The sequence below is a fragment of the Sinocyclocheilus rhinocerous genome, unplaced genomic scaffold (genome assembly GCF_001515625.1).
Source record: "Sinocyclocheilus rhinocerous isolate Xijiao unplaced genomic scaffold, SAMN03320098_v1.1 scaffold677, whole genome shotgun sequence".
NCBI lineage: Eukaryota > Metazoa > Chordata > Actinopteri > Cypriniformes > Cyprinidae > Sinocyclocheilus > Sinocyclocheilus rhinocerous.
Window position 1 is genome coordinate 952,693 of NW_015633185.1, and position 24,012 is coordinate 976,704.

The 24,012-nt window shown below is 36.0% G+C and overlaps 4 protein-coding genes across 7 annotated transcripts; 1 reads left to right on the top strand and 3 right to left on the bottom strand.

Moving 5' to 3' along the window:
• Window positions 1–575: 575 nt before the first annotated feature.
• On the top strand, window positions 576–1,866 carry LOC107743520 (uncharacterized). The gene is made up of 4 exons (XM_016556776.1): window positions 576–651; window positions 750–816; window positions 1,185–1,222; window positions 1,344–1,866. Exons 1-4 carry the CDS (start codon window positions 644–646, stop codon window positions 1,864–1,866), a joined length of 636 nt encoding a protein of 211 aa, XP_016412262.1. The 5' UTR covers window positions 576–643.
• Window positions 1,867–2,198: 332 nt separating this feature from the next.
• fuom (fucose mutarotase) lies at window positions 2,199–4,711 on the bottom strand. Of its 3 annotated transcripts, none has more exons than XM_016556779.1 (6): window positions 4,517–4,707; window positions 3,937–3,996; window positions 3,533–3,600; window positions 3,291–3,389; window positions 2,954–3,027; window positions 2,199–2,835 (listed from the first exon to the last, which is right to left on the bottom strand). In XM_016556779.1, exons 1-6 carry the CDS (start codon window positions 4,599–4,601, stop codon window positions 2,769–2,771), a joined length of 453 nt encoding a protein of 150 aa, XP_016412265.1. In that variant the 5' UTR covers window positions 4,602–4,707; the 3' UTR covers window positions 2,199–2,768. The 3 variants fall into 3 exon arrangements, with proteins under 3 accessions (XP_016412265.1, XP_016412263.1, XP_016412266.1); XM_016556777.1 differs by having other exon boundaries at window positions 3,937–4,005; window positions 4,517–4,703; XM_016556780.1 differs by lacking the exon at window positions 2,199–2,835 and having other exon boundaries at window positions 2,953–3,027; window positions 3,268–3,389; window positions 3,937–4,005; window positions 4,517–4,711.
• Window positions 4,712–6,992: 2,281 nt separating this feature from the next.
• On the bottom strand, window positions 6,993–23,784 carry echs1 (enoyl CoA hydratase, short chain, 1, mitochondrial). 2 transcript variants are annotated; one of them, XM_016556775.1, is made up of 9 exons: window positions 23,751–23,784; window positions 9,381–9,477; window positions 8,770–8,967; window positions 8,559–8,686; window positions 8,369–8,468; window positions 8,140–8,244; window positions 7,927–8,046; window positions 7,699–7,766; window positions 6,993–7,611 (listed from the first exon to the last, which is right to left on the bottom strand). In XM_016556775.1, the coding sequence occupies exons 2-9, from the start codon at window positions 9,469–9,471 to the stop codon at window positions 7,546–7,548; spliced, it is 876 nt and encodes a 291-aa protein (XP_016412261.1). In that variant the 5' UTR covers window positions 9,472–9,477; window positions 23,751–23,784; the 3' UTR covers window positions 6,993–7,545. The 2 variants fall into 2 exon arrangements, with proteins under 2 accessions (XP_016412261.1, XP_016412260.1); XM_016556774.1 differs by lacking the exon at window positions 23,751–23,784 and having other exon boundaries at window positions 9,381–9,545.
• LOC107743593 (galectin-related protein-like) lies at window positions 16,510–20,236 on the bottom strand. The gene is made up of 4 exons (XM_016556924.1): window positions 20,013–20,236; window positions 19,521–19,607; window positions 19,342–19,430; window positions 16,510–16,711 (listed from the first exon to the last, which is right to left on the bottom strand). The coding sequence occupies exons 1-4, from the start codon at window positions 20,043–20,045 to the stop codon at window positions 16,510–16,512; spliced, it is 411 nt and encodes a 136-aa protein (XP_016412410.1). The 5' UTR covers window positions 20,046–20,236.
• Window positions 23,785–24,012: the final 228 nt, after the last annotated feature.

The following is a 24,012-nucleotide window of genomic DNA, read 5'->3' on the forward strand; positions in this document are numbered from 1 at the left end:
AATCACAGTTACTTTATTAAATATTCGATACTTATCATAATGTTTTCATATTTTTAACATGAAACAAGGGTAGTCTGCAATACCTCTCGAATTGAGTCCAAAGGCTGATTTCCTAGCCTTTCCCACAGTCATCTGTATACACACGCATTATTAATCTTCGATACTTTACTGTAGGTCAGATAACAGCGAATGCTTATCTGTTTTCAATTGTACTGTACTTTCGACTCTTATGTTGAAAGGTAAGGAGTGTCTTGCTTCCTTTATCATGATAAAGATTAAATAATTTTAGTGTTGGGCATGAAGTGCATAAAAAAACCCAAATTATTTTAATAATCGGGCGATCTGTAAACGCAGCGTTGCCTGCTGCATAGTGTTTATTTTAATGAAATATATTAACTGCCTGGGAAAAGACCATTATATCAATGAAAAAAAGGAAAATAATAATAATACGTATATATAGGCCTATATATATATACACATAATAAGTCACATGGTAAAAAAAAGATTTTCTTGCACTGAGTTCAGGCCCAAAGTCAGTTTATTGCTGAACTTTGATCTTTATTACAGGTAAGACGGTTATCATCAGCTCCATGTAAAACACCTTTCATATTTCGTTGTGATTGTCACTGTATAAGGAACCACTATGATCAGGTGAGTTTTGATGAGCTTCACTGTTATATATGGATATTTGCTTTCTTTAATCTAAAAGTATGAGCTTCAACACTCATGTTTTGTTTCCCACATTAAAGGTTTTCTGTTCTAGTCTGCCTATCAGTGCTGCTGTTTAGCACTTCAGCCAAGCCATACAGGCCCAGGGTAGGTTTCACTTCTAATATGGACACTCTTAATTTACAGCAAAATATTTTGACTGTCTTAAGTTACAAAAGAAAAAAAATAAACAATGGCTATAGTCGCTTTTAATTACAACTGTTTTTAACAAGGACTGCTGCCCTGACACTTCTTGCCATTTTGAGCAAGATGAAAAGGATGTAAAGAATTTAATATTAATTTGAATGAACTTTCTAATATATAAATCTGTGATTTCTGATTAAGCAGCACCCTTTCATCATTTAATTCAATTACTTAAAATGTTTTTAAAAAATAATCTATATGCTAATGTTTGACTTGTTGCTTTTAATAAAAAATTTATAAATAAAAAATTTACTTTTACATTTGTCCTGCAGGAAAAATTGTTGGGCAATGCAGTTCAGGACACTATGGTGTAAGTATTGTCTTGCCTTCTGCACACTGTAAAGGGTATGTCTATATATTCGAGGTATATATAAAATCTGTAAAAAAAATTTTTTACAAATCATTGAAATTAGATATGTTTTCCATTGTAGTTTTGATCATCCCAATGAGAAGATGATCCTGGGAATGAAGGAGGTGGAGCCACCACAGGACATGGACATTACAGATTTTGACATCAATCCCAACATGTTGATTTGGAAAGCTGTAAAAGAAGAAATACAGCAGAAATACGACAGACCTGAAGAGGATAAAGATGCTCTCTACCACTCCTTTGACATAAAACATCCAGCTGATGCAAAACAGCCTGAAAACTACTTTCTGGAACACAATCAGGTACGGATGTATGACAAACCAGAAGAAGATAGAGATGATCTATACCATGGCATGTTTAGTGTAGCTGAAGAGCCAATGAGAGGAGAGAAGGATGTAATTGGAGGTAATGTCAGGCCCATGTACTCAAGCCCTGAAGTGGACAAAGACGACCTGTACCACGCAGATGTTAAAGGACATCAGTCTGACCAGCAGGCTCTTCCTATGAATATATTCCTCTTTCGCCCCAAAAGGGTGCACACAGAGCCAGAGGTAGACATGGATGGCCTTTATCATAAGCAATGATAGAATAAGTCATATCATGTCTAAAGGATTGTAATACTGGATGTTAATTCATTATGCATATTTAAATGCTATCTATTTTTTTAAATCTTGAAATGTGTTTTAACCTGGTTTCTTTTTAATATAGCTAATATTGAACATAGAAAAAGAAAGTTTATTGTATGTCTGTTTAGCAATTCATCAATACCGAGAAGACTGTGACCATAATTAATAAGCCATATGGATCGCTTACTGTTTTTTGAATCATTTTAAAATAAATGAGTAAATGAAATACATTTTTTAATAAAAATAATTTAAAAAAAAAGAAAAAATGTTGAAAGTATTTATTAAGGCAAAGTATAAGAAAAGCAAACATTTTACATCTCCATATTCCTAACGAGAGAACATTCACAGAGCTCAGTTCAGCTGTTAATTCAAGGAACAGTGGGCAACAAAATGAAATGCTGCAGGTGGGGATTGAGCTTCACACCTGTTGCCCAAGAAAAGCTACATTTGACCAGGTATATTCGAACTTTAAGATCAAATGTTTAAATGTTAAACAGAGCTGACTTTCATTTCACAAAGCTTTCATTAAAAACAAAAACGAAAATACATTTGATACAGTTGAAATGCATTTTCAAATTGTATTTTATTATATGATTTTCTCTAATCTATTTATTAGAGAAATTGTCTTATTACTGATTTTGCATCACACTACAGAAAATATGAAACAGAAAATTCTTTGAACTCTTTGAAAAATTATGAACAGAGTAATTTTTGTAATCAAAATCTAAACGGACGGCATTAAATTAATAACAAATATTTGTATATATACAATCTTTCTTTTATAAAGCTATTTTGTATATGCGTTATCTATAGGAATTTTGGTGTAATAACTCTACTAAACTGTACCAAGCAGCCTTCTTTCAGCATTGTTCACCAGGCGGAATGACACCTTTCTTGATTATGAGATTTCCATACAGTGCAGTCTCCCTGTCAGACAGATTTAAAGATCATCTATTATTATTATTATTATTATTTCTTAAATATAAATATAAGATATTTTAATAGTTAAAAAGACCCACCATAGATCATAAATAAAAATGCTCACCCAGTTGCCACTACAGCAAATGCCTTCTTAGCACGCTCATAAAATGCAAAACGCTCAACAAACTTGAAGTTACCCTGAAAGAAAAAAATTAAGACTGTTTGTTAATGTGATAATTAGTGTATGGTTTATAGATAGATAGATAGATAGATAGATAGATAGATAGTTTTTTTTTTATTTAAAGTAAATTTGAAGTGAAATATTATTAAGATAATATTTTACGTCCTGGACAAATGATTTGTATTCCCTTTGTAAAACTAGGTTGGTCAAATTTAATTTCAGCAGTGATGAATAGTCCTCATCATATGAGTTCTGACCTTTTATGGATATAATAGCTTACATCTGATCCTGCTTGTTTCAGGAGGTCAGAGTACTGGTCCCATACCGGCACTTTCAGCCCCTTTAATTTGTCACTCTGCACAAGGTCCATGACAGCTGCCTAACAAATCAGACCTTATTCAGTGACAGACACCACCTACAATTATGATAAGTTACATACATGAACAAACAGAGTGTAAATTTGTGGTTGAGCCATTAAAAAAATAAAAGATGCCAGAGAATGGTGCAAATGTTATCACCCACCGAATCCTCATAGGTATCAAGAGGAAAAAGCTTCAGTATTGCCTTCAGAAGTTCTGGTATACCTACACCTTAAAAAGTAAAACCATATACTTGATTAAACAACTAAATGCAAAGCTATCAGTGACAAAAATGTCAGTTGGCTGTTCAACTAATGCATATTAAGAATTATTTTGGGCTGAGTAGATCTGGAATTACAATAATAAGTTTATCAAATTGTCAGTTATCATTACTTCTGTAAAACCATAAAAATTAGCGTGAGATTTCTTTCAAACAGTACAAGAAATGTGCAAAATCTTTTTAATATTTTTTTTAACTATGAAAGAGCATGTAGGCTAATCATTTTTAACAGTTTTATTGTATAAAAAATTCCTACTACATTTTGTAAAAGTTGACGCGACACATACCATCCGCTCTTATCTCCACTGGACCACATTTACAAATAGATGAGGTTGGAAAATTTGCGTCTGCAAGAACTAAAAAAAAAAGTGATACATGACAATCCATACACGGAGTTCATTTCTTATAACTGTATTGCCCTGATGTCTGCGCTCATATGACAAACCAGATCCACTCAATGCTACAGCCGGACAGAAAATCGTCGCTTTTCAACATCAGCGGGAGTCGAATATGCGGATATGTGCTTTGGCTTAGAGATAATAAAAATGTGACATTTTTATGAGAGACAGTCTACAAAGTTTTCTGAGTGACATTTTGATGATCGAAATGAAAGCGCAAGTTGCGGAACGCTGCAAAAGCAATATCACTTCCCGCTTTACTGCACGAACCAGGATTTATCCGTGGCGTTTTTAAATCGTATCTAACCTTGTATAAACCAATGACAGGATATATTTATCCAAACAGGTATATCGTCTTATAGACTATTCATCCAGATATCACATGCGTAACACAAGAACGTCAGGCTTCAGAAGGTTTGGCGTGACGTTCGTAAAGAGAAACATTGATCTGATTTCGTTTACGACTTACCAAGTTCATCTCCATGGCCCATTTGCGCCAAAACATACAATAATTCAGGCGTAAGTATGGACGGGATTCCTTTTAGTATAACCATTTCAAAGCAGTGACAGAACACTGGAGAGTTTTTGGGGAATCATGTGACCCTTTAAACGTATTACACACAATAAGAGCTACGTTTCTAACGCAACCTGCGTTTGGAATAGCCTACGTAATTTGCGTAGGCTACCTCTGCGTACCCATGACAGCGTCAGTTTTTTTTTTTTTTTACTGTTTCTTTCAGATTTAAGCACGACCGGTTATGCATATATCTAATGTTACTTTCCGTTTCAGAATGAGAAGGCATATTCATTTTCATCATTGCATTGGCATAAATGTATGAACTTGCTGCGTTATTTGAGTCATAACCTCTTACATTTTCAGATACCCATGCAAATAATAAAAATTACAAGTTATCAAAAAGCGCTAAATGTACACTCGCGAACAGAAATGGCCTTTGCGTGAGAGGTAACCATAAACATCCACTCGATCTGTCGATATAGCCTACCAAGTTTTATGGTTTTTTTAATAGGCCTAGTTGTTTTTGCATTTACATTTCCAAAACATAGGCCTATATAAATGATTAGGCTAATTAGCAAATTACTATATCCATTAAAACTTAAATAACATCAGCGGCAGTGCTAGCTTAACTGTAATATCCGTAGGCCTATAGATCTTAAAATATTGCATAGCAGATTCTATCAACAAGTGTTTTCAAAATCATTATTTCACATGATTACATGCATGACTTACAGGCATGCAAACGACCAAGCATTGTAATTTTGCGCACAGTGTGAACCATTAGGCTAACTTGATATAAAACTTAAGGTAATCTAAAATGTTGAGGAAAGTTCCGTGTAGCTACTCAAGCCCATCATCTGCAGTGTGACTGAAATTGCAACTCTAAACTGATTTTCAAAGAACCCCGGGCACAGGCCTTCTGCGCGTGAAATTGTACGTTATTGCTCTTGACGTTCGACAATGGTGTTAAATTAAATTCCCACAAGATCCAATGCTAAACAGTAAAGTATCAAATGTCTAAGCAAATTGTATTGTCATTAAGAAAAATGTGAGGATTTTTTCCCTATCAAGCTGGGACATTTATTTGGAAAAAAAAAAAGAAATTAGAAAGCTACATGAAGTTAAACTCGCGTCTAAATGAAGAACGCCACCTAAAAGACGTGCAGCTGCTACTGATGAAGAGGAACTGCTGGTGATGTTGTTGTAATTCAGGGAAATTTGCTCCAAAAGAGGTGTGTGGAGGCTTTGCAGCTGCGAAATGTAGAGTGAAAGTGGAAAGATGGAAGACTGATGGAAGAAAAGACATTCGGAGGAGCCAAGACTGTCTGATCAGTTCAAAGCTCTTTTCTTTTACCGAGGAACCATGCTGCTCCCTCTTTGGTTCTGCTTTTTTAAATGAGTTTATCACGCTATGAGGAGCTGCCTCTGCCAAAATGTAACGTTTTGCCCCTTTTGTCTGCGCTGAGCGCCTCAATTCGGTCTACATTTATTATTTTGACCTTTCGTTAGCAGGGGATAGACTTCAAAGTAGAACCTCTCTTTTGCTGTCTTTAAGGAGACCTTTGTGCTGTTGCGGTGTGTGGAGAGAACGTTTTTTTTCTCCTCTTTTAAAAGTTTTGTTCCAGGGGCTGAAAAGAAAGCTGGAGTCTGAGGGAATATTGAATGAAATTTAAAATCAATTAGGCTATGGACGTTTGAGAGTGCTTGGAAAGACGCCGTGCGAAAAAAAGCCGAGATTTTTAAGTGAGAAAATGGTCCGAGTTGATGTGCAATTGAGATGAATAGGTTCTTCCTTTAATTACATTTGCTGTGGTCCTTCTGGACGCTGTATTTCACATAAAATAGTCAGTGTTTAATACGTAGAAGTGGGTTGTAAGTTCTCTGGTGATCTTTTAACCTGACAACTGATGAAAGTTATGATTTAGCGCATTTCACTTATTCATCAGTAACTAGAAAGTTAACGGTTTAGTTTAAAAAGCTGCGACATTTCATAAATTACTTTGCATTTAAGTTATTGAAAAACGAATAGGCCTACAAATGGCAAGTTATTTAAGTAACATTTAAAAAAATGTATTAAAAAGCGCATAGGCTAATAAGATTTTAAAAAATCCTTGTTATTATAAATCATCGTTTCAATAGTGATATGTTAAAACGTAGGCCTATGTGATGACCTGGTTTCTAAGAACTAAGTTAGATGATTTTTTAAAAGAGTTTTTGCTATATGTTGATCCTGTCGTTGGTAATAAACAAACTTCACTATGCCGCACGAAACCTGCATTGCGCTATATTTATAAACACTATAATTCGTAGTGTCCCCCAAAACCCTATTTTGCACTATATCAAATTAAAACACTTAATAATATTACATTACACTGAAATTATTTTGTCAAATATCAGATATATAATTTTAAAAATATCACTACAAAAATATTAGCCTACTTCAGCGACTTTATTACCTCAATGATAAGCTGAACGAAGAGACTGAAAATACACCCACAGCACCATCTAGAGTGTACAAAGTGGAATTGCGAGGTCTCACGTCCTTTCCCAATGAATTTCAATCAAATAAAGGGCCATATCAACATACAAAGTCAAATCAGAGGGCTTCTGCAAAACTTTCAACAGTGTTGTACAGTAATTACAAACAGTTTAGGAAGGTTGTGGCAATGGCATTTTCTCTCTCTTAACTGTTAACGTGTAAATTAGCACAAAGCATAAATGAGTTACTGTACTGGCTCTATAGAGTATCAATAAAGAAGGTTTCAAAGACCACCAACAATACCCAGACATTGATTAGAAATGGGTAATGTATAAACTAAGCTAAATGCAAGCTCATTGAACTACATGTAAGTCTGTCAACCCAAAGGTATAGATTGTGATGTTTTTCAGAAACACTTGATAAGAAAATTAAGGCAAAGTAGAGTACTATAACAACAGCATTTGATCACAAACTAAACACCTCAGTATTTTCCACTGGAATTTTAATTGTCCTGGAAAGCAGCCTTTCGCTTCTCGACAAAAGCAGTCATGCCCTCCTTTCTGTCCTCCTGAAAATTAGAACACAGCAAGTTCAAGAATGAAGTCATCTTTTTCCTCAAAAAAGGAAATGAATAAGTGGAAGAAAAGTGACGTACCGTTGCAAAGGTTGCATGGAACAATCTTTTTTCAAGTCGACTGCCCTCAGCTAAAGTCAGTTCAAATGCTGTAATTAAAGGTCAAATAAAACTGTCAGTTTTTAAATGGATGCACAGGACTGTTTGTATTTTTTAACTCCATGAGACTAATGTAAGTCATTCATGAAACATGAGCAGAATATATTTCAACAATAAAAGTATCAACTATCTCTTTAATGAAACTCTTACCTGCGTTAACAGCTTCCTTTGCCATTGCTGAAACAAGTTTGGAATTGCCAGCTATTTTCTCTCCACATTTGATCGCTTCTGAAACCAGCTGATCCACAGGAAACACTTTACTTACCAGACCTATGAAGATGAATACATTATAGTCCACTTCTTTAAGTGAGAGAAGAAGAAAGAACCTGTAGTGTAGGGCAAAAGAAAGTTTGAAAGACAAACCAGACTGTTTTGCCTCCTGAGCTGAGATTCGGTCTCCTGTGAGAACCATCTCCATTGCAAGGGATTTTCCCACTGCTCTTGTAAGCCTCTGAGTGCCACCAGCACCTGGAGCCAAAGAAATCGTGTCATTTCAGCTGCCTTTTTTTTTTTTTTTTAGTATTCCCTTCCCATTCATAATTATTCTTCAACAATGAATCAACATAACCAAAAAACTGATGCGTTATTGTACCAGGAATGGTCCCGAGCAGGATTTCTGGCTGTCCAAACTGTGCTTTCTCCCCAGCATAGATTATGTCACACATCATGGCAAACTCACATCCTCCACCAAGCTGGACAGGACAATAATATTATGTTTATGCTTGAGTGGGAATAAGGTTTAAACAGTCCTTCTAGTGAATGCATTTAAATCATTTACCTACCGCAAACCCATTGACAGCAGCAATAACAGGCTTTTTGACCGTTGATACCCTATTCCAATGTGCCAAGAAGTTTCCACCATAGCACTCTTGAAAGGTTCGATTCTGCATCTCTTTAATATCAGCTCCAGCTATGAAAGCAAATGTGTCAATAAAACACAATCCGAAACAATTCTATACAACACACAACTAATTTCACAGACAGTTTTTACACCTGCGAAGGCTTTTTCGCTTCCTGTGACGACAACTGCTCCCACTTCGCTGTCAGCCTCAAATGCATCAAGGGCTTTGCCCACCTCCATCATAAGCCCATCACAAAGAGCATTCAGGGCCTTTGGTCTGTTCAGTTGGATGAAACCAACATTCTTCTTTTCACCCTTTTTGTCAACTAGTATGTACTGATACTGGCCACCTGCAATAGAGATGAAGGTGGGGGTCAAATTAACTCATGACAAATTAACAATGGATCCATGCTATTTTTAAAAATAACATAAACCAGTATTGATTTGGCATATATATCACCTCAGAGTTCACAAGCTGTCATGGCTTTTTATTTTGGAGAGATCTCTACTATTCGCACTATTATATCAATATTATTATTTTATTCTTAAATATGTTTCAACTGTAAACAATCACACAAAAAAATGTAATTGCAGCTACTATAAAGCTCAGTTTTTCCATTATTAAGTGGCAGGTACTAGTACAACACATTCAGCAGTCACAGAACCAGCGCAGGCAAATGACGCAAGTTTCCAACCAAAACAAAACTCGAGAGTGACATTGAAAATGAAGCCATTAATTTTACGGAGACATTATTTCGGTTACCTGAACTGCATTGCCTTGTTGCTGCGAATGCAGAAGGTAGCAGTTTACTGTATTTGAGAAGTAACCCTGTGGATCTGCAGAGCAGTGCCATGGCTGTGTGGGGTCAACAGTGACTGCGACGCTGGAGTCGCGCTGGTTGGCGCTCAATGGATACGTCACTGCGCAGACAGGATGCCAGATACTGTATAAAAATCCCCCTTCAGTTATTCCACAATACCCTCTTTCAAAGAGGTTTAAAGAGTTAAGAATTTTATATTCCCTTTTTAATACTTTGATTAGACCTCGTTTTAACACAAGTATTATATAGAAAATAATAGATGGCAACGGTACGTTTTTGCGCGTATAGCTCTCTCTATTGGTCACTTTTGTGAATGAACTTCGCATTGTGCCAAATGTACTGCCTTTTTCTGTTTTTGTATTGCCAGCAGAAAACGTATAACATACATAAGGGCTGATCTGAGGGTAATCTTAATTATGGCTTCAAAACATGTTATATTTATTTCAGTCAATGAAATGAAATAATTTCTTTCTCCAGTAAAAGAAACCAACCAGTAGAGGGCACTTTATTCTTGCAATTTACAGTATTTACAGAGTTTGATGCTATTTACGGTTTTGCGTTTTGTTTGAACTGGTAAACCGCCAAACAGTTTTAAAGATCAGGGGTGTATTCCAGAAAGCCAGGTTAACTTACCGTCACATATACCCTGAACTCTCGGTTGATTAACCCAAACCTTGCTTACTTGATAACTATTCGATAACCATTATATATGACAATAAAATAAATATAATAACATTAGAATATAATATTACCTTATTACTTATAATAGTGCTTTCTAATTAACATATGTAATATTTGATAACTATAAAAATATATAATATTGTGCGCAGTCCGCCACGCCCACTGGAGTCTCGTCGTTAGGTCACGCATGCGCTGATAGCTCTGAAGCAAACTAACCCTGAAACATGACCTACTCCGGACGAAGAGAATAATTAGCTACTTGCATACACTGAAAGTTACCTGTGTTTTTGGAACTGAAAGCTGAGTTTATCCGCTTACTAACTCACCCTTAAACATACCCACATAACCTACTTTCTGGAATACCCCCCAGGTGAAGATTATGTTCAGTGCTTACACAGGACACATTAAATGACTTCAGAATCTGTTGAGTTATTGACTGATTTATTGGTCTGCAAATCCATTATAAAAGCACCGAAATTCATGGAGGTTACAAAATTCACAAAATTACAAAATAACCAAATCTTACCTTTACAATCAAAACACAATGCACTGACATTAACTAGTTTATGATTATCCAGATGACAAATTTTAAAAACAGAATTAATCACCACAAGTGTACTTTTAGGTATTTGTAATGCACATTTTTATTCACGCATACACTTTTTTTTTCACCCAACTGCTACCCTTTAGTTGTACTATATATACACACACACACTGAAGTATTTTACAGGGGTTTCTTGATGACAAACATTTCTTACCTTAGCAAATTATGGATTTATTGTTTGTTTTTATTGATTTAGTTTCAATAGAAGCACTTGTACCATACATGAAGTGCATTACAAAAAAATAAATAAAAGGGCAAGTCAAAATTTAACTCAGTTGGTGTAAATCATTAGTAAGAATGCAATTTTAGATCCCAAACACCAATGCCATATTTCAATAGGCACATTTCTGATAAATACCAAGTTTTGAAAAGCACACTGAACCAACTCTGCAGGTTTTAATCCATGAAATTGATTGTACAACTACATCCAACATCACAAACTACCTCCAAGTAATGGGCCACTTTAGAAATACATAAACACGTCTGAAATATTCTCTTTAAATAAAAGAACTGGCATATTAAGCTCTAAAAACAAAGCTCTGAAAAGGAAAAAGGAAATGTGTACCATGCTACCTAGAATCTAAAGAAATCAACTAAAATGTTGATGAACTGGTAACCAGTGAAAACTCAGACTAAATATCACATTCACCATACAAACACTCTTTAGTGTTAAGACATTATTGCAGTAGCAAAAAATACATATATTAAAAAAAATTAAGCATACAGAGGCCCTGTTTAATATATGTACATCCAAAGTTTGAAGGCTTCATAACAGCGGTTTACAACCAGGACATTCATTTTCAACCTTCATAAATGTGAACCAGTTTGAAAGATTGGTAATTTTGAGATACAAGACAAGAGACAGCAATAAAGATGGAAGCATTAGAACTGGTATCAGTAATATTAGCAGGATCATAGGGAGAAATGCAGTTTGTTAAAACTTCAATAAACTGTAAGTCACTTTGGATAACAGCGTCTGCCAAATACATTAACACTATTTACATTCTCTCCTTATGTTCTTTCTCACCTGTTATTTTTGTAAATACAGATTCTCCCTCCCCATTTTTCAGTTATCCAGGTGTAATTTCACACACATTGTTCCGAGACTAAATGATGCTCAGAATGGTCAGCATTTAAATGTTAAAACAGCAGCAGACAGAATGAAGCTCACAACTCACTGATTTAGCAGTTAACTAGCAATTGTGTTAAGTGTATCACATTGGTCCAGACGACCATGTTTCAGTTGCTTAGTATGTCAAATCGAAGTGCGTTTGCCACAACATGTCAGATGGGTGTGTGGTCAAGGACCATATTGCTTGTGCTGCCATACCGATTCTCAATCTCAATTAAACAAAGTCTGCACGAGTTTGAGAGACAAACAATTGCAGAGGAAAATCAGCCAAGTATAAAAATGACCTACTTCACATTAAATGTACAATACCTTATTTAGCTGGAGTTTTCTATCAGGAGTACCTTCTCAGCAGAGTAAGGATCTTTAATACAAGTTTCCTATTGCACTCAATCTCAATCTTCTGACTTCAATGTTGACCAGAAGATGAGTTGGACAAATGTTTTTTGGCTGGTCTCAAGTACTCTCTGGCGTGTAACAGCATTATTCCATCACATGAAATTCAGTCAAGTTAATCGCCCAGTAAAGCATACAAAAACAGCAGCCCTTCAACTTCATTCATCACTGCCTCTATTTCAATGAGTTCCAGGACACAGACTGAGTATAAGTATAATATTAGAAAATATTACAATAGCCATAATTGACCATAATACTGAATATACAGTAATACTGACTAATAAGAAACATTCCTGACTCTGTCACTACAGCACAGGGAACATTCATCAACACAAGAATTAATGTGACAGTAGCACTACATATACCACCGTTCAAAAGTTTTGGGTCAGTAATTTTTTTTTAAAGGGGTCATATAATGCGATTTCAAGTTTTCCTTTCTCTTTGGAGTGTTACAAGCTGTTCGTGAATAGATAAGATCCCTAAAGTTGCAAAGACTAAAGTCTCAAACCCACAGAGATATTCTTTATAAAAGTTACGACTGGTCCACGCCCTCCTAAAATGCCTCGTTTAAACACGCCCCCACATGTCTATGTCACAATGTGGGATTTGCATAACGCCGCCCAAATGTTCACGCAAACAAAGGAGGCATAACTTTATTGTTGCTACCACCGCCGCCGCCATGTTGTGAAGACGCCGTGTGTTTCGTTGTGAAAGCGAAACTACTTTGTTTGGCCTTCCAAAAGAGGACACAACTAGAAATCAGTGGTTAAGTTGTATTTACAACACTGTTCCAGAACACTTCAACCCAAATATTCAGATGTGTGCAGCGCATTTTATGGAGGACTGTTTCCTGATCCTGGAAGAGTAGACTACGATGCCGGCTGATCTGACTCACAGCCTGTAAGTACTTTTTCATATTTAAAGGATTTGCCACCGAGGATTCAAACGCGAGTTTTGGGTAGTGTAGAGTAGCGCTTGTTGTTTGTAATTTCTCCGATCACAAATGCAGACATGGTTTTATGTTAAAGCAGCGCAATGCAACGCAACACGTAAAAAGACAGTATAAGTCAATATAATCAGTAATTATGTCCCCACTGAATGCAACAAATGCCTCATTTCATTACACCAAATAATGTTCTTTTTAGCAACATCATATGACCCCTTTAAATAAATTAATACCACTTAATATCACAATTTCCACAAAAATATTAAGCAGAACAGATGTTCTCAGCATTGATAATATAATAAATGTTTCTTGAGCATCAAATCAGCATAACAGAATGGTATTTCTGAAGGATCAAATGAAAATTCAGTTTTGCCATCCCATCACAGGAATAAACTACTACATTTTAAAATAAAACGGAATTTTAAATTGAAATATTTCACACAAACAATATTATTGTTTTTACTGCAGTTACAATCAAATAAATGCGGTCTCAAACTTAAAAAAACAAAAAAACTAAATCCCAAACTTTTGAATGGTAGTGTACATATGCATGTCATGAAAATGAATGCAAATCAAGAAGTGTTTTTTTGGATACTGTAATGTAATAATAAGTAGCAATAATAATCACTGCCATCATACTAATCCTACAAATGGAAGATGAGCAGAAGACAACCGAGTGGACAGCATTGTAGGTGTACAGGGCAGAGGTTCTGAGCAAAAAGCACTGCTGAATACAGGAAATATGCTGACCATTCATTTTGTGTTTATATTAAGAGGAGTGACATTATGAGTACGAAGGAGGAGGAGAGAATAATAGTTTCTTTTTGAAGACTGAAGACGCCCACTTTATACCCACAGCTAAGCTATTACGAAGCCCATCAGTGGATGACGGTACATTCAAGAAACAATTCAGCCCTATTATATCTGCTCCTTCAATTTTTTTACGAGGTGCTTATAATAAAGCGTAAACAGATAAGCGGAGTTTATTTTTTGCAAAACTGCAGCACTGAAGTCATTCCTCACAGAAAACAATGTAATTAAACATCTGTGTCCAAAAGCAGTAATTTTGTTGGTTTGGTTGTCAATGATTTAACATTATACTGTTGTACTTCAATACTGTGCTGGCTTGTAAGAGAATGACTGGATGATCAAATTTCCAAAAATAAAAAAAAAAGTCCTCTACCTCAATAAATAATCCTCATGTGACATTCTACTAGGGCTGCCATTGACTAAAGATTTTTCTAGTCGACTAGTAGTCGTTCATTTTTAGCAATTAGTTGACTAATCGCATATTAATAAACCATATAATTCATAATAATGAGCCTTTAATTGCCTATAGCCTATCAGTGCTCAAGCGCACGCATAAAACTTGCCACAGCACACTGGCAGAAAAAATTATGAATGCGTCAGGGGAAAAAACAGCAAGACTGCCTTAACATTATAATAATTAATTGATAAACTAGTGTTTTCTGTATTTTCAGCTGCAGCGATGAAGTTGCAGACACTGACTCGTCATCTCCACAGTGGACATGCACGTTTCATACGGATTACACAATCTGAAATATTTGTTTTCCATTTGAATTGGATCATTAAAAAGTAGAAATTGGAATTTCTATAGATATATTTTTCATGTCTGTGAGGCAAGCACAGAGTTTCGGTTAATTTGTTTTTTTTACATGCTCAAGTTCACAGAGCCCTAGATGGCAGAGAGCGCACCCTGTTTGCTTTCATTATTTTACAAAAGCACAACATTTTGTTGTTATTGTGAGTGCACTGCACACAAATACAAGTAAACCTTTTACAAATTCAAGAGATGTATTGCTCTGTAAGAGGCTAAGAGCAAAAATGACAGAGCATTAAGTTAAATGCAAATGATCGCACTGGTGCCTCCAAGTTAACTGTCATGCAGTGAGCACACTACTATTCAGCTTCCACACGCCACAAACACTTGAATAGCACACATTTTTCTGGGTTAATGTTAGAGCAAGCAGCCATGTTGCTACTACTTGCATGTTTTAGATAAGCCACATTTGAGGTTGATAAACGAAACAAACATTTTGATGTCTTGATGTACTGTAATTACCACATAGACCAGCTGTTAATAATCTGTCCGCCACACCACTACGTAACTTCACCACTTCCTGTGGATTTTTTTTTTCTGCGACCAAGCGACTAATACATTTTTGATAGACTAAGCCTCTTCTTGTTGACTAATGGTTAGTCGACTATTAGGGGGCAGCCCTACACTCGACAATTTCAGTGTAACATATATTTCCCAAAAATGAATAGTTGCAATGAACAGACACAGGAAAGGAAATGTACGCTATTTAGAAGTCTACCATAAACCCTGCTACACAATTTGGATATAAAATAACATCTTCCTTCCAAAATATTTTAATTAAGATTAAATAATGCAAATAAAACCCAGGTGGAACGGCAAATGCTGAATCCGAGATCTTATATTCTAGCAGCCAAAGCATTTCAGAGTATCTAATAATAAATTTAAAGCAAATTTGTCATCAGAATGAAATGAAGTAAAATTAACTTTATCCGATTTCCTGAGTTTTGGATCATTTTGAAACTACACTGCTAGACTACAAGCACAAGTACATTGGCAGTGTCTATGGAGAGCAGCTAAATCCCAGTGGCGTATGTTACTGCCACAGAGTGCATATCAAAGTGAGCAATCCCTGAAAAATTACTGAAGCTAAACAAATAAGCTACAATGTGAAGCAAAGACACTGGAAAACACACATCTGATATTGCAACCATTCACCAACCGGTTATGATACAATACTCAGAAATCATTACAATGTTAGGTTGGAGGGAAAAGAGAAGTGAAAATGCAGATGTTGTTGATGTCTTTGTGAGAGCTGCGGCAAACGCACAGGTGCAGATGGTCACCTGTGAGAAGTCCTTTCTGGCGTGTGCTGAGGTGTGCTTGGTTAGCCCAGCTTGGTGATCTGAAGACTCCCAACTATCCGGATCATATTAATGGCCGGGAAAGTTCAAAAGAATTTATTTTAAAAAATAATTTGTAACAACACCTTTTACTGTCACATTTAATCAATTTAATGCATCCCTTGTGAATAAAAGTATTCAGAGAGTTGCCACTTCATTTCAGATTTCCACTAGATATCACATTATGTGGGTACTTCCTTCTGTCTGAAGAGATACCTGCATACAACAGTGGTGTCTGTTAAGTCTGACTGACTAAGCAATGAAGCAGCTGCCATCGGTTTTGCACACAACCCTGGACTCATGCTTCGTGCAGATTAGAGATCTCAGATTAGAACGCATGTAGATGTCAGTGTTTCAGCTCATTACCCTAAAAGGCTGGTCCGGGATGAAGGGGAAGTAAGCTATGGGTGCCTCTTCCTCACTCCATTTCCCAGAAACCTGTGCATTCCTCAGGAACTGCCTTTCGGTGAATCGTGCGCGGAGTTGAAGGGCCACATCAATGAGCTCTTCATCATCTTTCTCCTCACTGTTACCACAGGTCAAACTGATGTCAAAGCTGTGCAGAAAACAAACATTAAGCATGTAAACAGCCCATTTCTTGTGCAATGCACTGCCTAAAGTTCTTGTTTTTCTAAAGATTCATTCATCTGTTCAAATATGTTTTCTATCTTATGTCATCATAAACATATGACAAGTGTTGCATGATGAAGCATTACAAACCGTGTGCCAATGTATCAAACATTACAGAGAAATAGCATGCATCTACTTTCCATGAATTCATAGTAATTTAGGCCTGCATTGGCATCCATCACCACCACATTGAATGAGCATCACAGTGCATTCCTAATGGATCAGCAGTCAGTTTAGAAAGGCTGAATTCCTGAGCTGAAATGACACATTAGTACCACTTAACCATTGATATATCAGGACCGTATTGGGGATGCTTAATTAAAATTGCTGCATAATTACAATTTAAAGACTAACCCACCAGTTTAACAAACTACTAAATCCTCTCAGGTCAGGAACCATTACTATACTCTCAAAAAAAAGAGAAAAAAAGACCAGCACAAAAATGATTCCCAGAGAACGATACAGTCAAAATGCATACCGTTAACGCATTCCAAGTCACTTTGGATAAAAGTGTCTCCCAAATGCATAAATGCAAAAAGCGTTTGGAACTAGTTTTAAAGAAACATTAAACAACTACACTACTGTTTTAAAGTTTGAGGTTAAAAAAAATAAATTAATATTTATATAAATTCAATTAATATTATTCACCAAGGATGAATTACATTAAACAAGTGAAAGTAAAGAAATTTATGTTACAAAAGATGTCAAAATGCAAATGTTTTGAACTTTATATTCAAAGAATCCTGGAAGCAAAATGTAATAAGGTTACCACAAAAAATTAAGCAGCACAATTGTTTTCAACTAAAGAAATGTTTCTTCAGCACCAAATCAGCATATTAGAATGATTTCTGAAGGATCATGTGACACTGAAGACTGGAGTAATGATGCCAACAATGCAGCTTTTCCAACACAGGAACAAGTTACACTTTGAAATATATTCAAATTAAATAATTTATCCACAACATTACGGTTTTTACTGTATTTTGAGCAAATATATGCAGACTTGATGAGCATAAAAGAATTCAATTAAACAAAAATAAATAAGGGTGTGTGTGTAATATATATATATATATATATATATATAAAATATAATTCTTACCAACTCCGAATTTTTAAACTGTGTAATATCACAAACAAGTGTTAAGTCTTCTGAAGACTCCCAACTATCCGGATCATATTAATGGCCGGCAAAGACTTTACTTTGTGATAAAAGTCAAAGAGCTGGTGTCCATCCACAAAGATCCTAAAACGCTGGTGCTCACAATGGATCTCAATCTGTATAAATGTGGAAAGGAGAGGAGAGAAAGAGCAAAATGAGATCAAATCAAAAGAATCCTTTGTCAGTCACTGAGAGGCATTGTGGACAATGTGTTGAAAGGAAATACTTGTCTTATTTTGCATGACTGCTTATCTCAGCTCAACATTTGCAAACAGTGACCCATCTTTTGGTTCGCCTTCAGCCCCAATTACAAACAATAATCACTCTTTATCTTTGAGCATCTTTGCCCACTTTGATCATACAACTCTCTGCCATACAGAATAATTCTGTAATTGGCTATTATAAAGGAATAAATCAACATGCAAAAGCAGTCATACTTTCTGGGAAAAAAAATAAAAAATACAATCACACACACACACACAAGATCAAGGTTTTTGAAAGAAGTGCTTACCTTACATTTATTTGATCAAAATACAGTAAAACAGTAATATTATTATAATACTATAAATACTACAAAGTAGGGATGCACCGATACCACTTTTTCCAGTACTCGCCCGATACCGATACTTTTATTTTTGGTACTTGCCGATACCGATGCCGATACCTATATTTTTATTACATTTGTAAATTTTTTAAATATTGGGTACAGAAAAAACTGTGTAATATCACAAACAAGTGTTAAGTCTTTTCAGTTTTGCCCATTCTTAGGCTCTCATATGGTACATGCCAGTTAGCGCTCCACTTCCTTACCTAAATACTTAAGCTTCAAAACTGCATGCATATGCATAAGTGAAGCAGCGGTGCAACTGCAACAACGTGAATGGTGACTGAGAATGTTAGGAAATGTACCCCTAAAGGTGTGCGTGTATATATCTATACCCAGATTTATGCATATATCACCCTACAATAGAAGAAAATCATACAGGCTCGAACAACATAAGGTGAACGTGAACTACCTGTGAATCAAAAGATTTACCACTGATTATCTGAATCAACATACTAAAATGTTAAGTTTCCAAGACACACCCAATGCTCTCACGGTTTTGATATTGGTTTCCTTAACAGCTAATATAAACACCCATCATCACGAAGCAGTGTACACACCCATGCAGTGTGTCTCAAGCAGATCTACAACCCAACGCAATCTGAAACAAGAGGCTCAGTTTCTCAAAACATAGTGCTGCCTATCAAGACAGCATATAGACCCATGATGCCCAAAAATGCAGTTTAAGGGAGCCTACAAGGTTTTGAGACAGAGTTTCTGTCTGATGTAACTATTTGCAACTGCTATAATGTGTACATTCTTAAATGTATGCAATTTTGATATGAAAACATACCTGTCTGGCTCTGGATCAATGATGCCCATTATTATGATTTTCTTCCCAGGCCTCATCCCACCTCTGATCCGTCCACTGAAAGGAACTGTCTGGTATGTCAGATGGGGGAAGAAGAAAAAAATCAATGCAACAAACTATAGCATAAGATAACAACGATGCTTTTTAAACATCATCTTTACCAGAATACGAGAGATGTCTTCTTTATCAGGGGAGATAAACCCAGAATCTCCAAACGAATTATTAAGGTGAACATCATCTTCGGTGTTCTTCAGATGAGAAAGAGAAGATTTACAAGTAAAAAAAAAAGGAATGCAATAAAACACGAGCGCTGTATTGCAGACGCAAACGATTTTAACAATAAAACGACACGCCTTCTACATCTGCACTAAAGCTTTAAAGACTGATGAAAAAACATGTGCACTAAATACATCAGAGCTAAAAGAACGCTTGAAGTATTCCTTGTCCATTGCGGTCTTCCACATCTGCATTTTAACAAAATCATTATTATTTTTTCAACTCTAGGTGTGAGAAATGAACGAGTCATCTCGTCGCATGTGATGCAAACTGATTTCCACTGCGCTTCTTATTAAATGAATCGGTTTTATTAACAATAAAGGCTATTTTACGAAAATCTGAAGCATTGTAAGATTTCAAAGGTATTTGTGACTTACTATCGCGTCCTTTTCCATGCTCGCCACCGCCATCTTGAACAAAATACCATAGGATGCTTATCAAAGGCGGTCCAGCCCAGGAATCTGTCAGTGTCGTGGCAGACTGGACAGGGAGCTGCAAGGTGCCTAAATTCAAGAAGAAAGCTGTAAAACAAACAGAAATTCTCGAAACGAATTAAGACACCACTCTATTGTGTAGTTACGTGTCAAAGAAATATGCTGACGCGGATTATTGTACGGGTGGAAGTTAATCCAGCCTCTATATGAACCTAATCTGCTCAAATCTCATTGGACCTGAACATAATTACCAACAGAATAATAAGTGGCTACAGTTTAACGCTTTTTTATTTAAAAACATGGCAATTTTCTTTCTTAAAGGTCCAGGATACTGTCACTGGAATTTGAACTGTTTGTAATGACTCATATTTTGTTAATAGGCCTATTACTTGAATATTTGCTGGTAGGTAAACATATTCATTGATTTGCATTTGTTTTGTTTGTTGTGTTGGATTTTTTTAGTTAATTCTGAGAGAAAGAATTTACATTGTTCCAGTATGTTTCTGATCTTTGAAATGTGCGCCCTCAACGAGCGGGGAGAGGGAGACCCCTATTGGCAGTTGACAAGAATGGCACCGCAGTAGTGATCGTGTTATAGTGGAACGGTGAAATAAAAGTTAAAATTTGCTGAACATTTAACTCACCCTCGGTCCATCCAAGATGTAGATGAGTTTGTTTCTTCATCGGAACAGATTTGGAGCATTACATCACTTGCTCACCAATAATATACTCTGCAGTAAATGGGTGCCGTCATAATGAGTCCAAACTGTTGATAAAACATCACAATAATCCACACAACTCTAGTACCTCAATCAACGTCTTGTGAAGTGTTTAGTACGTAAAGTCAGAACATGGCTAATTTTGAACGGCTGTCAATGGAGAAAGATGCTTTTCAGAAGCAGTTGGTGTAGTTACTGCATCTACCAGCAGAGGCTAAAGGTCCAACTAAACCAAACCCTTTGTACAAACTGTTAACTGTGCAGTTAACCACCTAAATGAGAGCTTGCGGTTTTGGTCAGAGTGGTTGTGTGGTGCTTAAATAACTAACTTTAAAGATAATAACTTATATAAGAATTCCACTTCCCATTGGCCCTGCATCTAAATAAATAAGTAAATTATTATTTTATATCTTCTAAAATACATGAATTTTATTTATTTATTTTATTTTTAATTTTATTTCCAAACCACTTTGCAGAGTCATGGTATGCTGGATCCTATCCAAGCATTTTGGATTGTAGAGGGAAACACCTTGGACAAATGTCATTTTAAATTTGTTATTTTTTAAATTTTTATTTTTATTTTATATATATCTTTTTATTTTATTTTGAGTAGGGTCATTACATCATATCCTTTTAAAACTAATGAATATTCTTTAACAAAGTGTGGACTTTTGGGTGACAGCAAAAGGCTGCATGCACTGTGACCTGCACTGTCCAGAAGTGTATTTGAGCATGCAAATTTAATAAGTGTTTATTTAGCAGGGCCAGACTGTAATTAGGTTAATGCTGCAGTCACTCTGCACTGCTCTCCCACGGCTCCATTCTCCTCATCTGCTCCGGCGGAAAGCACCACAGACAGACCTGGCACTGCCCGCCATGCTCTGATCGTGCCCGCTTGGGCCTGCTGGACACCTCACCCACCTGCCACACATGACACCAATGTATGATCCTCTAACTGACATTAACCATCACCTGCTAATATGACTAATGTTGAAAATGCTGTTGGAAGTGTTCCCGGGCATTAATGGAATAAACATCCGGTGAACAGCTGTAATAAACTTAGAATTTAGGATGTCATATTCAAGATCTTTTTTTCAGTCTGCTTCCCCCATATCAATATATTGCAATCTGTTTCTTTTTCTCTGTCTCACTCCCTCACTGAATATGGCTTATTGTGTGTTTTTGTGAATGTCAAGCTCCCACACACTTCCTCACACCCACTCTCTCCATGTAGCAGCTGTGTGTGGTCTGTTTCTTACTTCCTGTTCTGGCTCCTCACTCGGGGCCTTTCCCCTCAACACACACACACACGGTCACAAATACAAGATCAAACGAATTAATGTACAATCACATGACTGCCAAAAACATTGCAAACACATTCACAGCAACACACCATATAAAACTGCATTGATCTGAATGAAGTGTCTGACAGCGAATCCCCTGTTATGCAACAGGTTTAAAAATCCAGCAAGTCTGACAGTCTTGGCTCCATCCTTTAGGGCTCAGCGTCCTTCATAATAATTAACTCTCCATGACCTTTGATACAAATGTAACCCGGCATAAGCTCACTGTTATATGGCAAACTTTCATTCTAGTGAAACTTCTAAGCTTCTGTGGGGTCTGTATGTCTGCTGCCTTTAAATCTTACATTATCCACCATTGTTTTAATTCACAGTCCTTGTTTGTGTTTCAGGTCACTTTAAAAAATATTTAAAATAGATTTTATTAATTTATTACATTTTACATTTATCAAGTCAAAAATATTATTTATTATGGCTAAATCATAATGAATAATTTTATTGAATTTACTTAATTCTACAGGGCAACAAATTGCAAGCTTTTTTAACCGTAAATTCAATATTAACAGTGTATTTTGGCATTAAAAAATAAAATACAAATTCAGAATTTTAAAAGGAAAGCAATGCATGTTGTAACATGATAAATTACTTTATAAACAAACAAACAAACAAATAACGTGGTTATTGCATGATTGGATGGTCCTTGTTTTGAAGGATCCCACAATGGGGGAATACCCATAAGCCTTTACATTTAAAAAAAATTATTTGCTATGCTTGAGGAAGCATGGGGACTTAAAAGAGATAGTTTAAAATTCCCCTACTGCTCAGCCAGAGCATGGTGATAACAATGCCAATGCTGTAGTGTTTTTGCCCAGGAACATACATACTGATAACATGCATAATGTAATGTATTGATTGGTGGTGCAAAATACATTAGAAGTTTGGCTCTATTAAATACTGCTCTTTTATTGACAATAATTGTTTCGCCTGACGTAATGGTTATGATGATTACTGTTGCTTTTGGTATGTAATGTAGATGATGTATAAGTCTTTTGCAGCTAATGCATTTTAAATTATGGCAAATTGGGAAAGTTCTTTGGCTAACTCCAAGTAATTTGGTCAACTTTCAATCTATGCTTAATGTATCAGTATTCAAACATGTAAAACATGTATCCTCTTTGTATTTCAAATGTTTACTATTATTATATTGTTAAACATTACTTTCAGCCTTACTTTCAGTCCTCACAATAGTTTTATAATGGTACAAAAGACATCTTTGAAAAAGACAACAGTGTATTATTTAGTGTAAATTGTTTAAATAATTGCTCTCCTGAAAACTGAAATTTAATTTGACATTTTTTCTTGAATGTCAGACATTAAGCCAATGAATATCTCTCCGTGTTGAAATTCTTCCTTTATGATTTATGATCTATATCAGACAGTCCAGATTCTGCAAACAGATGAATGTATGTATATTTATTGAATAATAATGATTAATTTATTTAACCATAACTATATGTAATCAAGTACAGTAACATGTAATATCTGTAACATGGACACTGTAAATAAAGCATTACCATCTATTCTTCAGAGGAGGGGTGAAGATGCCGCTGTAGTGCACGATTCAAATTCCAGCCAGAGGGGGCAGCTATGGGCTGGTGTATGTGTGTGTGTGTGTGTGTGTGTTACATAAACGTGCAACTGCTTGTGTGCCTGCTGAGCTGGGCTTGTAGGTGTGGCTTCTTTCCCTCCCACAGCAGAACAAGATCATTCAGATATTTGCACAAAGCCAACCTGACAGGGAGAAGGGGAGGAGAGGGAGGGGAGAGCAAGGCTCTTGCAGTCTTTCTCATTCTTCTTCTTTCTTCTCTCTCTTTCTCTCTATGCCTCCACAGAAACAAGGAAGACTGTCTGCCTCATGGCCTG

Bases quoted from the DNA above. Each gene is read 5' to 3' on its own strand.
- fuom (XM_016556777.1), bottom strand. From the start codon at position 4,601: ATGGTTATACTAAAAGGAATCCCGTCCATACTTACGCCTGAATTATTG. The intron at 3,601-3,936 runs GTATGTGTCGCG...TTACTTTTTAAG, and splicing joins AGTGGAGATAAGAGCGGATG to GTGTAGGTATACCAGAACTT. The intron at 3,390-3,532 runs GTGGGTGATAAC...CTGATTTGTTAG, and splicing joins TTGATACCTATGAGGATTCG to GCAGCTGTCATGGACCTTGT.
- echs1 (XM_016556775.1), bottom strand. From the start codon at position 9,471: ATGGCACTGCTCTGCAGATCCACAGGGTTACTTCTCAAATACAGTAAA. The intron at 7,767-7,926 runs GTAAGAGTTTCA...CTTTAATTACAG, and splicing joins AAAGGAAGCTGTTAACGCAG to CATTTGAACTGACTTTAGCT. The intron at 7,612-7,698 runs GTACGTCACTTT...TCTAATTTTCAG, and splicing joins TCCATGCAACCTTTGCAACG to GAGGACAGAAAGGAGGGCAT.
- LOC107743520 (XM_016556776.1), top strand. The intron at 817-1,184 runs GTAGGTTTCACT...TTTGTCCTGCAG, and splicing joins CCAAGCCATACAGGCCCAGG to GAAAAATTGTTGGGCAATGC. The intron at 1,223-1,343 runs GTAAGTATTGTC...TTTCCATTGTAG, and splicing joins GCAGTTCAGGACACTATGGT to TTTTGATCATCCCAATGAGA.
- LOC107743593 (XM_016556924.1), bottom strand. From the start codon at position 20,045: ATGGCGGTGGCGAGCATGGAAAAGGACGCGATA. The intron at 19,608-20,012 runs GTAAGTCACAAA...TCTCATCTGAAG, and splicing joins GCATGGAAAAGGACGCGATA to AACACCGAAGATGATGTTCA. The intron at 16,712-19,341 runs GTATGTTTTCAT...TTTTCTGCACAG, and splicing joins ATTGATCCAGAGCCAGACAG to CTTTGACATCAGTTTGACCT.